We start from the raw sequence: 16,468 nt of genomic DNA on the forward strand, positions 1-16,468 counted from the left end.
TCAAGTCCTTGAACAGACTTGGAAATATGGAAAGTAGACTGCTACTTGGAGTGTCCCAGTTCACCTCCTAGGCCCTGCTGTGGTGCCCTTGAGCAAGGTGCCGGACACCTCCAATCCCCCCTCCCCATTGCTCCCCGGGCACAATAGCTGCCCACTGCTCCTAGTACTAGGATGGGTTAAATGCAGAGGACAAAGAGGACAAATTTCACTGTGTGTGCATGTATGTGACTAATAAAGAGGGTTTCATCCTCTATTAGCAGCTGCTTCCAGCCGCAAGGTGAGCACTGCTGAGAGGATCACTGGTGCCTCACTCCCATCACTCCTGGACACTTACAACACCCACCTCACCCGCAACGCACTCAGCATAGTGGGACCCCTCCCATCCCTCCAACTGCCTCTTTACTCTGCCTTCAGGGAAAAGGGTCCGCAGGTCGAGCTCCAGGAGGCTGAACTCTCACCCCTCCCTCCCACCTCTCCCCCCTGGACTTTAACACCACACACACGCACCACCAGAGACTTTATACGCTGCGTTCAAGTGACTATTTGTATTTATTGACTGTTGTGCTTTTATTTATGCCTCTTAATGTGTACATATGTATAAATGTGTCTATGTTGATGATGTATGTGTGTTTAAGTGGGTGTACAGGTGTGCGCAGGGTTTACTAAAAGAGCTGCAAAAAGGATTTCACATTTGTTTCTGAAGAAAATCTTAATTCATTTAATTTTTCTTAATCCTAAAAATAAATCGAATATATAAAAATTCAAATATCTTGTTTCAGAAAAAATAATGATCGGAAAAAAAGCTTAATAATAAAACAAAAAACGAGACTGAGATTTTCACTTTTGTCCTCTTAGCTCTTTTATTAACAAGAAAAACTCCAACATTTTATTTTTTCCAGACATGTAAATGTGGTGTTATTTTTTTCCCACACAATAAATTTTTCTGACCAAAATCTGAGCTAATTAAAATAAAATACGGGATTATGATCTTAGGGTGATCAATATCATTTTAAATGGACATTGTATAATGAAATACATTTTAAACAGCAAGAGTACATCATTAGACGATTTTAGCAACAACAATAACATTTAGTCCGTCAAAAATACACGTCATTCTAAATGCCTCTGTAGTGAGTATAAAATATTTACAATAAAAGAAGCTCTGATGCTTTCTTTCTTAAGACCCAAGCATTAAAAGAGAAATACGAAAATATAAAAGCATCAATAATCATATTCACCTTTATTAGAGCAAAGTTTACATTTTCATGCAGAGAATTCTCAGTTCAGGTTAACATAAATCATCCTGAACAGTGACAGCCTCCATGGCTAAACAGACACAGGAAGGAGCGCCGCCTAAAGAAGCTCCAACATTTACAGAACAACTCATGAGAAGATGTTAAAGCACCACCCATAATGTTTGATTGACAGCTGATCTCTGTGCAGTGAAGACATGAACAATCAGCTCTCAGCAACAATGATGGACACACAATGAGTTTAAGAAGTAGAAGAGTTCCTCAAAGGACTTCAGGCTATTTCAGTTTACACAACTCAGCTGTGGTTTCATAATTATAAAGACAAACTCCAGCATGTAGCGGCTGAATGAATGTGGTCTGCACTCTGTGGAGGAGAGTCATGGTTTCAGAGATGCTGTAGAAGGACAGAATACCTGCTCTGTGAGCCAGGTACACTCCTACTCTGGAGGACTGAGGACCTGAGACGGGAGTGTTGATTCTGTTGTAACGAAATGAATAACTGTTTTGGTAACAATCTAACGACCAGGATTTGTCATTGTTTCCAAAGAAACATTCATTCCTGCTCCCTGCTCTGCTTATGTTCTTGTATGCGACTGCTACAAAAACTGCTCTCCCTCTCCGCTCCACCTCCCAGTAACAACGTCCAGTCAGACTGTCTCTACTCAGGACCTGCCGCCATGCAATGAATCTGTCTGGGTGACTAGAATAACACTGTGGTTGTGTCATGTATGTTGCTTTTCTGCTCCCCTCAGATAATAACAGATATTTGTGTGCTGTGTTTGGATCCAGTGTGATTCCCTGTGAATATTTTAAGAACCCAGCTCTGGTGGGAGGCTCTGCTGGTGACAGCAAAACATTCACTTCAGTCGGTGAGACGTTTGTCCATTCCTCTCTCAGGACACCCTGTAGTTTGTCTCTGACTGCTGACACAGCCGCCGTCACGTCCTCAAAGTAGCACAGAGGACGGATGTTGGTGCTGGATGAGTGTGTAGGTTCACTGAGGGCAGACAGTGAGGGGTAGTTGTGTAGAAACTGGTTGTGATCCTCTGTGTGAGAGAGCAGCTTTAGCTCAGCATCTCTCTTCTTTAGCTCAGAGATCTCCTGCTCCAGCTTCTCCTGAAGCTCTTTGACTCGACTCACTTCCCTCTTCTGCTGGGCTCTGACCTGCTGCTTCACATCAGAGCTTCTTTTCTCCATGAGACGGATCAGCTCAGTGAACATCTTCTCACTGTCCTCCACTGCTTTATCAGAAGAGCGATCAATGGTCCCCACCTCCTGCTGAAGCAGCCTCACCACCTTCTCGCTGTTCTGGATCCTCTGCTGGATGGTTTGTCGGCTCCCCTCCAGCGCTCTCTGCCTCTCAGTCCTCTCTGCTGCAGCTGACACTGTGTCGTGGCCTTTATGTTCCTCCACAGAGCAGAGATAACAGATACACTGCTGATCAGTACGGCAGAACATCTTCATCACCTCGTCGTGACGAGAGCAGATGTTCTCCTGGAGCTTCTTGGAGAGCTCCATCAGCGTGTTTTTTTTTAATGGAGCTACGTCATGATGAGGCTGGAGGTGTTTCTCACAATAAGATATAAGACACATAAGACAGGACTTACAGGCTTTCCGTTTTCTCCCAGTGCAGACATCACAGGCCACATCTTCAGGTCCAGCATAGCAGTGATCAGCAGGAGCAGTTGGGAGTCCAGTCTTCTTCAGCTCCTCCACTAAAGCAGCTAATAGGGTGTTTTTCAGCAGGACAGGCCTCTGTGTGAAGCTCTGCCTACACTGAGGGCAGCTGTGAAATACCTGCCTATCCCAGTGTTGTTGAATGCACTTCATGCAGTAGCTTTGTCCACAGGGAATAGTCACCGGATCCTCCAGTAGATCCAGACAGATGGGACAAGAGAAGATTTCCCGGTCCAGCTGAACTCCTTTCTGCGCCATTTCTCCTCTCAGTGGCAGTGAGTGTCTGAGGTTCCCTTCCTGAAAGCTGAAACTAGTGTGAGCTGTGATCTGAACAACATGTGTGTGCAGTGAATGTGGTCTGTCAGCTTTTGTACTCTACCTGCATGTTGTTACACCCATCCTCCTCAGTGTGTGATCCAAAGGGGAAGAACCAGGAAATACAGATTGGAGCTGGCTGTGTGTGAGAGCAGGTAGAAGAGGGAGGGCTGATCAAACTCTGATTCATTCCATGATTATAGATGTGTTGTATCAGATTAGTAAATGTAGAGCTAATTTGAGCAACTGTGTGTCCTAGTGCTGGATATCTTAACCTATAATTATATGTCAAGTATTTAATAATTGATTTATATTTTCGAATTTTCGAATAATCTAATTAGTAACTAAAAGCTGTCTACGGAAGCGTATTGCACTCATGAAAGCAAAAAATGCATCCTGTTTCTCTGAATTAACGAGAAAATTATCTCGTTAAGAGAAACAGGGCTGTGACTTGCATGAGGTAAGGTTATAGACACCTGGACTAGGTGTTAAAAGGTTTGTTTTAGGTGTTTTATATGCTATTAATCCCTCCGCATAGTGAAACCAAATGCCATACGGTTTCAGTTTACCATATCCGTCGACATGCCACAAGAAGTTTGGACCACACTCACAGAAATGAATAATGGTAGAGTTGATTTTTAAGCATATAAATCTATTTGATTTTATTTAAATACTCATATGTTTTAAATATATGTATTGAAATTATATATGATCTGTATAATTCTGTCAATTCTGAAATATATTAAATGTAATTACTTTATACTTATGTACATGGTTTAAATAATCAAAGCTGTGAACCAAACAAGATTCTTCTATTTAAAATGTATGTGAATGGTTTACATACAACTCGGGGGAAGTGAAATCGGGACACAGGAAATGACATCCTTATTTTCTGCTGGATGCCATCATCTGCCATGTGGTACATCAGGCTTAATGGTGAGTAATCCGAATCATCCATTGTCTACTTACATCCGTCTGTGTATTATTCGTGCAGTTTTTATCATATTATATTAATATCAATTAATTGATGATCAAATTTACGTAGTTTGCGATGATTGTAAGTAGTTTTATATTTAGGAGTGAATTGCTAGCTAACGTTAGCTAGCAATTCACTAAACTTGGCGCCCTATGCTAAGTAGGAAAATAATCAATGATTAGCTAATTTAAATGCATTTTATTCAAAGCTTTTCGGGTAGGGGTGCATTTTTTTAGACACTTTTTTAGATTTAGACAAAAAGTCTAAAGTTTTACATGTCTGTGAATATCTCCAAAACGGTTTATTATAGAAAGATTTTTTTGTTTGTTTCAATAGAAATGTTTGAATCTAACTTGTGTCAGTGCATTAATTATATATATATATATATATATATAGTTTAAAAAAAAAAAACTTCTGGAATGCACTTTTTCAGTTTGTAATCTCTTTGCATCAGTTTAAGTGGCCTTCATTTTTTTCTTTTGGCCCAAGTTGACCGATTATGTGTGGGTTTTTCAGTAGTGTTGCAGATTATACATGCACTTTGAAAACTGATGTTTTTGTAGCTTGTTGTTTGTGTTTTAATAACATAACTGACAATTGTTCTTTGTATTCATTCACAGGTGCTATGTGAATGTGGCCATGCAAATTGTGTGACAGTTCACTATCTTCCAGGTATGAGTTGATAAAACATTTTAGGCTGAGACATTGGGGTTGATGGTGTCGTTGTTAATGAATTAGCTGATTTACTGTGTAAATCTAATCCTTTGGTGAATGCACTGGGGAAAGATGGTGCACTTGCTACAGCGTATAAAAGAAAAGAGTACTTTAAAAAAGTGTTAAATGTTGTTGAGCCTGTAGAGTTTGTTCTAGATCAAAAAAAGAGCAGGTCCTTTCAATATATCCCATTATTGCGATTGTTGCAGCAGATACTTGATTCTACTGAAGTGTTGAATAGTGTATTAAAGACATGGCGTTTAGGACAAAACCAAAATAGAGCCCATTGTGTTTAAATTGTGAAGCAATTTGTGATCCTGGTCAGTGAAAGCGGCTAATGAAATATAATTATTCTCCTCAGCCGAGCTGGACACCCCGAGGTTGCCATCAACTCTCTAAAAAACAAGCGAAGTGGCCAGCAGACTCCAGCGGCCAACATCAAGAAGCCCAGGAAGGGAGATGTCAATTTCTGTCCAAACATCCCTAGTGGTGAAACAAGAGACGGGTTGGAGGTGGAAAGGGTGGCTCTACTGACTGAGGTATAATGTGCAATACTTTGTATCTTACCTATCCATGATTTCACTCTGTTCACAGCATGGCCAGTATGTACATGATCACATGATGATCACAGCTTTTCACCCGTCATGTTTTTGGCACTATACTTCCTGTCCAGCTCAGCTCAAACAGCCCAACAGTTCAATTTGCACAGCACTGGACACTTCAGCTGTTTTCTGGTTACTTTGCACAGTTCATTTTTCTTTATCTAATAAAGAAAAATGAACTGTTTGTATAATATTCTTACTCCCTAATCATATTGTCTAGCATCTAGCTTAGCGTTTCCCTTTGTATTATCTGTTTCTCAATTTATTGTGTACCCTTGAGGAGAGTTTCTAACCAAATCTCATTTTACAAGTATCTGTACTGTATAATGACAATGAAGTTTCATTCCATTTCAGGTAAAAAAGAAGAAAAAGGACGAGGCCATGATCAAGGAGAAGATGCAGCGTACCTTCTCGCTTAGGAGGCAGGAGATTCTCCAGGAGCCGAAGATTCCAGAGTTCCTGAACAAATGGCCAGCACTCTTTGACGTCAGTGAGGTAAGTGTGAATCTGAAGTAACTCATGTCAGAGCGGGATTCAAAACCACGGACCTTCGTGTATGAATGAAGTCTCTACCAACTGAGCAACATTTGCCCCTGTTTAAGTGTGTATCCTGTCTGTGCTGTCTTTACAGATCAACTTGGAGTTTATGCGGCTGACGACTATACCTCTGACCTCCAAATTCCTTGGAGAACTGGACCGCCTGACCGACGACCTGATCAGAGTTTTCCATACCAAAGGTGGAGCTGCAGGAAGAAAGATCAGAGCTGTGATGGCAAAAACGGATGATATAAGTATTTTTTGGTCTAACCTAATACACATATGGTTTGTTTGACTCAGCCATATGGGAAAGCTCTTTGTTAACGGTTTGGAAAAGGATAGGCACTTTCAAAATTACTGTGTAGTGAACGGGCTCAGACCTGTGTGAGTTTCGACTGAGTGGGGTGAAATCAGGCGAGTTCAGGATGGTCAAGGTGGGAAATGTCAGTGGCTTGGCTGGCCTCAGCATATGCGTCTCGGACACATTTAACATTTGTTTCAGAGTCAAGACATCAACGTGAGGCGTGATTGTGTGCTGAGCTGTCTGAGCATCTATCTCAATGAAGACCTGGACACACTGGTCAAAGAATATGTGGTAAGTATGTCATCCTTCTGTCCTTTGTGCCAGATGTAATTAATTTCCCTCCAGGTGTGCCTGATAACATGTGGCATTCATGACAATGGGATGGACATTAGGTCACATTGACCTTGACCACCAATAGTTTGTCATTGAGTCCAATGGGTTGTTTGTTTTGAGAAAGGAACTCCATCAAGGCAATGGTGGTACTGCTGTGACTTGTAGGAAGTAAATCCACATGGTCCGGAAGAGCTTGAGGTTAAGGGTCAGGTCCTGGCACCTAAGCGTCTCCAATATGCCAGTGACGATAATTCTGCCCCAAACAAGAAGGTAAGGACACAGAAACTTGACAGTTCTCATAAAGTAGCAGTTATGTAATTGACACCTGTTTTGGAAATGTTATTTAGTAAGAAAGGCCTTTCAGATTATGTCAGGTTGGTTTTGATTCTTGATTCTGAACAGCTTGATTCTTATGGGTGTGTGTGTGTGTCACTAGGATGCATGTTGTGGACTGTCTGCTTACGAACTCAAACGCCTTGAGAACATCAGAGAGAGGGAAGCTTTCTTGTCAACCTTGAAGTTATTGCCAGTAAGTGGACATGTTGACTGGAACTCTAACCAGCACAAGACTGATCAACTGGTCTCTCTCTCTCTCTATCCTATCACACTTTGTCTCTCTCCCCCTACTCTCTCCTTTCTGTCTCTCTCCCTCCCTCTTTCTGTGATTGGCCCGTAGTTTACAAAGATAATGCCATTCCTGTATTCCTCCTTTACCCTACCTTGTAGTGTATTTAGGGCTGATATCCATTAGGGCTGTCAAAATTGCTCAAAAATGACATTCGAATATTCCCTCAAAAAAAACACAGATATTCGAACTATGTGTTTGCGCATTATGTCAGTGGAGAGAAATAATGAGATAATTATTGTTTTTCTCTGTCAAAAGGCAGCTGAGGATCTGAGGCAGTCAGTAAAGCCAAAGCCGGATGTCAAGAGGTAAGTGTAGTGGTAAGGATACTCAGTAGGGTAGGAGTGAGGGAGCAGGGGGTGGACAGAAGAGGTTTGCCTCTGTCCTACTGTCCTTTCTCCCCTACATTGTATCAAAGAACAGTTTCTTATTTGGCTCTTTCAGATATTGGTTACTGATGAGAATATTTTCAATGAGTTCACATATCTCTGAATAAATGGGTTCCTGGTCCTGTATTTTTCCTTTTTTTACATTTTAAGTTGGGATGATTTGTTGACTCAATTTTTATTGTGGCAGGTCAAAGGCTTCATCGGATAAAGTGCAGTCTCTTTTGTCTCCCCGGAAATCCTTACATCCTAAATAAGCTCGGAAACTTAACCTCAGAGGAGGACTAACCTATGAACATGTAAGTTACTATCTTATGTTTCATTTGCACCATAAAAAATTCACAAAATTAAAGGATTAAGAGTATTACTTTTATGCAATGTGACATGGCATGCTGTTCATTATGGCACAGACCCACAAACACGGTAAAATGGTGTTGAAACTCTTTAACGCGACCCTCATCGTGACCACTTTTTATCATATTTAAATAGTTGATGATCATTGAATGTACAACTCCATTTATACATAATGTAACTTTTGGACTTTTTGTTTTGTTTCAGGCTATTAGGGAGTCAAAGATCTTGAGGTCGTTGTGACCTTGAACTTGTGTCCATCTCATTCTCATGAATGCTATATCTACAGTGCCTTCAGGGAATTTCTTCAAATTAACACGCACTTGGCCTCAGTAATAAGCTGCTTAGAATGTGGTGGTCAAAGGTCAAGGTTAGGTCATAAACCTGGTGATTATGCATTTCAAATGAATAGGCTTTATTACACTGATGTATATGCATCATGTAAAGTTTATTAGGTAGGTTTATGTTCAAAAAATTAAATGGAACTTTGTCATGTAATTCAATTACATAAATCCTATAAATTAGGGTTAAATATTTCTGTGAGTGCAGGTTTTCGGTACAAATGTCGTCTTAAGCGCTTCCGTAGGCTCAGCTGCACTCCTTGCGGGTCTACAATGTTTAGCAGGCAGCGAACAGTTGAATGTGTTACAACCAGTCCAGCTTGGATGCATTTCAAATGCATGAATATGTAGCCATGCAACATCCCATATAGCTCTTCCAATTGTTCCAGTAGGAACAGCGCGACATCCAACAAGTCAGACTGGGCTTTCCGCCTGAACAACCCCAACAACTTCAGTCGCCTTCGGAGTGTTGACAGGCTTATTCTAATGCCATCCTTGCGAAGACATGTCAATATCTCACAGTGCCTCATTCCAAGTAGGAAATAAAAACAGATAAAGTGGGAAGCATCCATCATTAGGCTACCCACTATCGTGTGGTGATTGCTTCCCTGTTTGGATATCATTAACGTCTTTATCGGCTGTTTCTCTGAGTTAACGAGTTAATTTTCTCGTTAATTCAGAAAATCCAAATAACTCGTTAATTTAGAGAAACAGGGTGCATTTTTTTTCCATGAATGCAATACGCTTCCGTAGCTGTCGAATAAATAAAGAGTAAAAAGTACAATACCAGCTTCCAAAATGTTGTGCAGTAGAAGTATAAAGCAACATAAACTGAGAGGTATTGGCATCAAAAAATAGTACCAAAAATAAAAGTACTTACTGTGCAAAATGTCACATTTTAGAGTCATATATGTTGAATTACTGGATTATTTTATTAGTATACATTAATGTGTTCACTGCAGCTGTAAAAGGTGGAGCAACTTTGACTTTATATACTGCTGCTGGATATCTTAACCTCTAATTATATATAATTGTTTAATTATATTTAGTTTTAGATAATAATCTGAAGTTGTACCTCATTTTGTCAAATAAACGTAATGCTTTCTGTATTCAAGCCACCTTCTCTTTGACTGGTCTTTTTGTAGCTCTTTAATGAATAACAGAAACCCTGCAATTTTATGTTTTCCAGACCTGAGGTGGTAAAAGAATATCTTGAAAGTGAAATCACAAGGCAGTAACAACTGAACATGAATTATCAGGTAACACAGTATATGTGAAGCATTTCTTTCAAACTGTTAACTATCTATGTATTTGACACTGATGACCACAACATATTGCTAGACTGACTAGAAAACTGGTTGGGACTTTCGGCAACAGTCTATTGCTTACTTAAAGGACAGGAAACACTTTGTTTCTATAGGCAGCTACACATCAGAGCTGACAAATATGACATGTGGGGTTCCTCAAGGCTCCATCTTGGGGCCTCTTCTCTTTAACATCTACATGCTACCACTGGCTCAGATAATGAAAAGCAAAAAAACAAGTTACCATAGCTATGCAGATGATACACACATTTACATTACCATTTCACCAGGAGTCTATGCTCCAATTCAAACACTGAGTAAGTGCATTGAACAAATCAATGACTGGATGAGTCAGAACTTTCTCCAATTAAACAAAGACAAAACCGAGGTAATTGTTTTTGGAGCGAAGGAGGAACGAATAAAAGTCAGTGCTGAGTCATGGACTCACACCTGAATTTCAACAGTCACATTAAAACAATTACTAAGTCTGCTACTATCACCTGAAGAACATATCTAGGATTAAAGGACTAATGTCGCAGCAGGATCTGGAAAAACCTGTCCATGCTTTCATTTCAGTAGACTGGACTACTGTAATGATGTCTTCACAGGTCTCACTAAGAAATCCATTAGAAAGCTGCAGCTGATTCAGAATGCTGCAGCTCGAGTCCTCACTAAAACTGAGAGAGTGGATCACATCAGTCCAGTTCTGAGGTCTTTACACTGGCTTCCTGTCTGTCAAAGAATTGATTTCAAAGTTCTGCTGCTGGTTTATAAAGCATTGAATAGTTTAGGCCCAACATATATTTCTGATCTCCTGCTAAATTATGAACCATCCAGAACTCTCATGTCCTCTGGGACGGGTCTGCTTTCTGTCCCCAGAGTCAGAACTACACACGAAGAAGCAGCGTTCAGTTATTATGCTCCAAATATCCGGAACAAAGTACCAGAAACCTGCAGGTCCACTGCAACTCTTATTACTTTTAAATCCAGGCTGAACAATTCCCTTTTTGCTGCTGTTTTTAATTATACTATGCATGTCTCACACTGCACTGTAACTTTTATCATGTACTTGTGTTTTATGTTTTTTTGATTCTCTTTGCTTTTTAATTACGTTTTTTAAATGCCTGTTTTATTCTTCTTAATGTCTTTCATTTTTGTAAAGCCTTTGAATTGCCTTGTGTTGAAATGTGCTTTATAAATAAACTTGCCTTGCCTATGTAAATCAGGACTCCACGATGCAGGCTCGAGGAGAGTCATCAAGTTTAGGGAAATTGTAATGTACACTTGAGGCCAAAATGATTAGCCCCCCTTATGAAATTAGACAGAACTCTTGATTTCTCCATGGAAATGACCATTAACAACAAGTGTTTATAGTGTATTTGTTTGATTGTTTGATTAGGATATTTTATTGATACACAGAGTTGAAACAAGAAAGGGCAAAAATGAGACATCCAAAATGATTAGCCCCCTGGCCATTAATAGTCAATAGTGTACCCTTTCTGAGCCACAACTGACAACAACCTCTTAGAGTAGTTCTTTACTAGGTCGGCACAGGTCTCCTGAGGGATTTTGGCCCATTCTTCCATTGCAAATTGTTCCAGCTGGTCCAAATTGCATGGTTTCCGAGCATGGACATTCACTTTGAGCACCCGCCACAGATTCTCAATAGGATTGAGGTCTGGGCTGCGGGCCACTCCAGGACCTTGGATTTGGTATCCTTCAGGAACTGTTGGACCAATTTCGATGTATGCTTTGGGTCATCGTCTTGTTGGAAGACCCAACAATGACCTAAGACTAGACTACGAGCAGGTTTCTGTATATTATCCTTCAAAATGTCAACATAATTTAATTTTTTCATGATGCCATGCACCCGAACAAGGCTCCCTGTGCCTGAGGCTGCAAAACAGCCCCACAGCATGATACTCCCACCACCATGTTTAACTGTGGGAACTGTGTTGTTAGGGTTGGAGGCCTCTCCCTTTCTTCGCCAAACATAAGCAACATCCATGTGCCCAAACTGTTCCAGTTTGTCTCATCAGACCAAAGCACAGACTTCCAAAACTCATCTTTACCTCAGTCTGGCTTTGATGTGCCGCTCTTTGAGTAAAGGGGTTCTTCTGGGACGATGGCCCTGAAGCCCACCACAATGCAGAGCCCTCACAACTGTGTTCCTTGAAACATTAACTCCAGAAGAGGACAGGTCAGCAACAATCATCTTGGCAGATGTCCAGGGCTTCTTGCTGACATCTCTGACTATTTTCCTCTCTAGAGTTTTTGAAATGTTGCGCTTACGACCACGCCCAGGTTTGTTTCTTCCAGAATTTGTCTCCTTGTACTTGGCAACGTACAGCGGGTTTAGACACCGTGAAACACTTGGATATGGCAGTATAGCCTTCCCCCTTATCATGAGCCTCCACTATCTTCTTTCTGAGCTCAAGACTGATTTCCTTTGTCTTTGGCATGGTGAGTAAAAGCAGTCCCTCTCAATAATGTATTCAAGTGCCCTGTTCCTTGGAGTCCTTTTATGCTGATTGAATGCTCAGGTGTTTTTAGGAGGCCAATTGACTGCACAGGTGTGTTTTGAAAGCAAAAATTCACATTGGGGTAATATTATTGACCAGACCATCATGGGGGCTAATATTTTTGACCACCCCATTTTTCACTATATTTGATATAAAGCAAGCCTAAAAATGTATTTTATATTCCAAAATGTACCAAAAGCTACTAAATAGCACTGGTGAATGTTTGATTATATCATGCTTTATCAATGCTGCAAACATTGGGAAGAATTTTAGGAAAATGTTCCACAATTCCTGGGGGGCTAATCATTTTGGCCTCAACTGTATATTAAATGTTCTTCAGATTAACATCAGAGAACTTTATTTCATGTGAGAAACGTAATGCACACAGCAGAATATACCACTAGGTGGTGCCAAATATCAACATTAACAGCCACACACACACGCATGCACGCACGCACGCACACACACAAACTATTTTCCACGCTTCCCAATAACAGAATATGAATGAAATGTAGTCCTCTGGAATTTAAAGGCCCCTTAATATGCAAAATGCACTTTTTGCTGTCTTTTATACATAAATATGTGTCCCCAGTGTGTGAGGAGACTCACAAAGTGTCAGAAAATACAACCCTCTCTTTTCCTCCTTACCCACATCTTTAAAAACGGGGGTACAAACAAGCTGATCCAGATTTGCTTTGGTTATGACGTCATAACCTCATAACCGAAATGTGGGCTGGCTTTACATTGAACTCCTGGCAACGTCGAGCCCATGTGACACGTGACACAACCTATTGTCGCCCACAAACAGTTGGCGAGCTGAATCCCCTCCGCAGCACCTCTGTGTGTGTGTGTTCAGCAGGATGTCTGCAGGAGTTGTTGTGTATATAATATACATATAATGTCTCTGTTCTAGTGGTAAACACTGAGAAGTGTTTCAGAAATAATGCTGGATGTGTTTGGAACATAATATGGGGTTTAATCACGGCAGCGTTTAGCTGAGTTTCTCCGTTAGAAACTTCTCTCTTCAGACAGAGAGGTGCATGACGCTCCTAAGAGGCGTGGCCAGCTTCAGCTCAGCTCTAACTTAAAGCGACACTCACAGAATCAGTACTTCAGGAACAGGCTCAAATAAAGGGGTATGAGCATGGGCGGTGGGTACTGTAGGCTCAAATATGTTTGTCACTGCATCCTGGTCAATTTAAAATATAATGTATGTGTCTCTGACATGCAGCCTCCGCTATTGCAGGATCATACTATTGACCTAACGGCGTGCTAGCGCCTGTGCAGGCATGTTTGTGTCAATCGGATGTGTCTACCGAGGTTCACTAAACGTCTCATTATGCACGTGTTGCCAATGGCAACAATAAACAATCGCTTCGTTCAGCACTACAGCCTGATACAACAACATAATACTACTGTTCAACTGCTGATATCTGTATACAGTAGGTGCTTCAGCTCCACAGTATTTTACACAGCTACAATTGTTATTGTTGGATTGTGATGTTTTTGCTTGTAGACTTTAACACTTTTTGTATGCATTTAATCTATTCATTACAAAACCACAGATAGATTGTGGTTGGTTATTGTTGCTGGACATCGAGCGTGCATTTCAGTTATAAAGCACATACTGTATATGTGGTGTGTGTATGCGTAGCTTTCATAATAACGTTGTCCTCCGGGCAGCGTCAAGTAAAAAAGTTGGTTAGCCTTCCCAAACATCAGCCTCATGCGCCGCCATATGAGGCATGCTAAAATGGGTGATCTGTTTAGTATTTTGAGCAAAAGATTTCACAGACACGTTTTGTATGGATATTGCCCTACAAGATATTGTCAAAATGTAGCATAATAGGAGACCTTTAATGCAGTTTGTACATAGTTTAGTGCCTGTTCTGTGGAGTGTTTGATTTAGTCCTGATTGTCCTATTCTTTCCTTGGGCTCCTGTAAAGATGTCTTCCTGTGTCAGACAGGTCCCAGTATTCTTGCCATAGTTGCGTGTATAATCTTTCATAATAGTTTTAATCCCTGCTGTAGTTATGGTAGGCTACTTGTACGCCTGTTAACTGTCATTTTAGGGAAATCTCTTCCACTCAACATGAGCAGGAACTCAAATGAAGGTCATTTCTAATGCTCTATGATGCAATCCAATTGGTAAATGCAAGATTTGATACACAATATCTTGTCTTGTATGACTTCCCAGATTTGAGGCTTGGAAGAGCTGCCAAGCTGTCAGACACTCATAGGACACACACTCAACTACAGCCTGCAGTGCCGTCCTAAATCAGCCAGCAGTATTATCATTATATGTCTTTTATATGAGGCACTACCCATGTTTGTATGAAAAATAGCTTATTTTTTCTTCCTCTTCTTTTTAAATTTGCCTGTTAAATATATATATATATATATATATATATATATATATATATATACAGAATATCAAATGGATTAATGAAATGTAATGACTTTTTTTTTGTCTGTCTCAGACATTGTGATGTAGATAAAGATACTAAGATCATTTTAAGGACAACAGTTTTATTTAAATACCAAAGGCTGGTATCTGTTCAGTCTGTTCACGGAGACAGCTGTCTATCATGAATGAATGTTTTAACGTTGTCTCCAGGTAATGCTTCATAGACATTTTGTGATTTACTTTCATCTTCTCCAAGCAGCACATTTGAATGAATAGTTCAACATTTTGATGAAACAACGTATTTGCCTTTAGTAGAGATGATTCATACCACTCTCATGTCTGTATAATAAATATGAAGCTAGTCAGAGGTCGGTTAACTTAGTTTAGCAAAAAGATTGCAAACGTATGTCGTTTATGGGCCCCATGGACTTATAAACACAAAAATAGAGCCCTGATGGAGTGGTGAGACATTCTTCAGACATGAACATAACAAGAATCGAAAGGCAGCTGCGTCCGCACAGAATGACGCGCTCTGAATCAGTCAGTATCACTGGGCAATCCTGTCTCACTGCCTTTCTTGTTATAGTCACGAAATCTGATCTATTGATTTGTGTACAACAGCACGATATCCCCATTGTTTTCGTGTAACAGACAACGATTTAAAAAACAATGTATTTTCATTAGTAGGATCTCTCAACTCACGACAGTCAAAATGTGGAGATTATTGGAAATGTTAACTCAGATATTTCCAGTTAGTTGTGTTTTCCTTATTCAAGTGTCTCTAACATGAGAGTGGAAAAGTACTGAGTCGTTCTTTCCCACTACACAATGATATGTTTTCATTTACAATTTACTGTGTAGTCCTGTATCTCCAGATAGGGAGTTGTTTTTGCAGTCTCAAGGACGCAGTTGTTTCAACGGCTCCAGAAACAACACAGGCAATCTCCTTTCAAACTTACAGACTCTGGCCGTGAACATGTGACTCTATAACGTTTGAATCTTTTTCTGCACAGAAAAGCTTATTAAATATTCAAAGACAATCTCTTGACTAGGATCTTCATTTCCATGAGATAGATCCACCACAATTATCCTGCTGAACACTGAACACGGCACTGCTTGGCTGTGAACCGTTTCCCTTTTTGTAAATGCATTCAGAGGAATTCCAGATGTCAAACTCTTAACCCTGACATCCCCCGACTGTTTACTGAAGACAACTGACATGTTTAATGTTTATGGAGGATCTGAGGTCACACTGAAGAAACTGAAACCTTGACTTTAATTAAATGTTCTATGTCAGCAAAGGTCAAGTTGCTGGTATTAGGTTAGTTAAGAGCAATAATATTTAGTTGAACCTAAAACATTTTTATTTTAAACTGCTTTTAACTAACCCAATACAGTTATGGGACATCTTTTGATATAATACCTTTAATTAAAGTCCACATTTCAGTTTTTTCAGTGCATGCAATGTGGAACATTTTTGAAAAACCTGTCAGCAAGAGGAAGATTATAGGTGCTCTATAATATCTTCCAGGTTTTTAAGATTGTTAGATGAAATTATGACATTGTATTTCAATTGATTTGAAGTGGACATGGGGACAAGTTTGGAATTATTAAAAGTTATTGTTACTCAAAGTTTAAAGTCTTCAGTGCTCTAAAGATGGGTGGCTTAGGTGATGTGGCTTCTTTAACCACCCCCTCAAGTTTTAGGGTAATGGCACAGTCCAATTAACCAGGCACATCTACATAGGTCAGTGTGGTTCAGAAGTGATGGCGAGATGAAGCTTTCCTGTCAGTTGGTTCACTAAAGGGTTGATTTCTCA

At 40.2% G+C, this 16,468-nt stretch overlaps 1 protein-coding gene across 1 annotated transcript; it reads right to left on the reverse strand.

The window, feature by feature from the left end:
• Positions 1-863: 863 nt before the first annotated feature.
• On the reverse strand, positions 864-3,335 carry LOC134861915 (tripartite motif-containing protein 16-like). Its single transcript, XM_063879521.1, has 2 exons — positions 3,310-3,335; positions 864-3,234 (listed from the first exon to the last, which is right to left on the reverse strand). Exons 1-2 carry the CDS (start codon positions 3,327-3,329, stop codon positions 1,530-1,532), a joined length of 1,725 nt encoding a protein of 574 aa, XP_063735591.1. The 5' UTR covers positions 3,330-3,335; the 3' UTR covers positions 864-1,529.
• Positions 3,336-16,468: the final 13,133 nt, after the last annotated feature.

Source organism: Eleginops maclovinus, chromosome 3, assembly GCF_036324505.1.
Source record: "Eleginops maclovinus isolate JMC-PN-2008 ecotype Puerto Natales chromosome 3, JC_Emac_rtc_rv5, whole genome shotgun sequence".
Lineage (NCBI taxonomy): Eukaryota > Metazoa > Chordata > Actinopteri > Perciformes > Eleginopidae > Eleginops > Eleginops maclovinus.

What these genes read in the sequence shown, in the direction of transcription:
- LOC134861915 (XM_063879521.1), bottom strand. Translation starts at nt 3,329, where the DNA reads ATGGGTGTAACAACATGCAG. An exon ending in ATGGGTGTAACAACATGCAG is followed by an intron (nt 3,235 to 3,309) that starts GTAGAGTACAAA and finishes CACTAGTTTCAG; the next exon opens with CTTTCAGGAAGGGAACCTCA.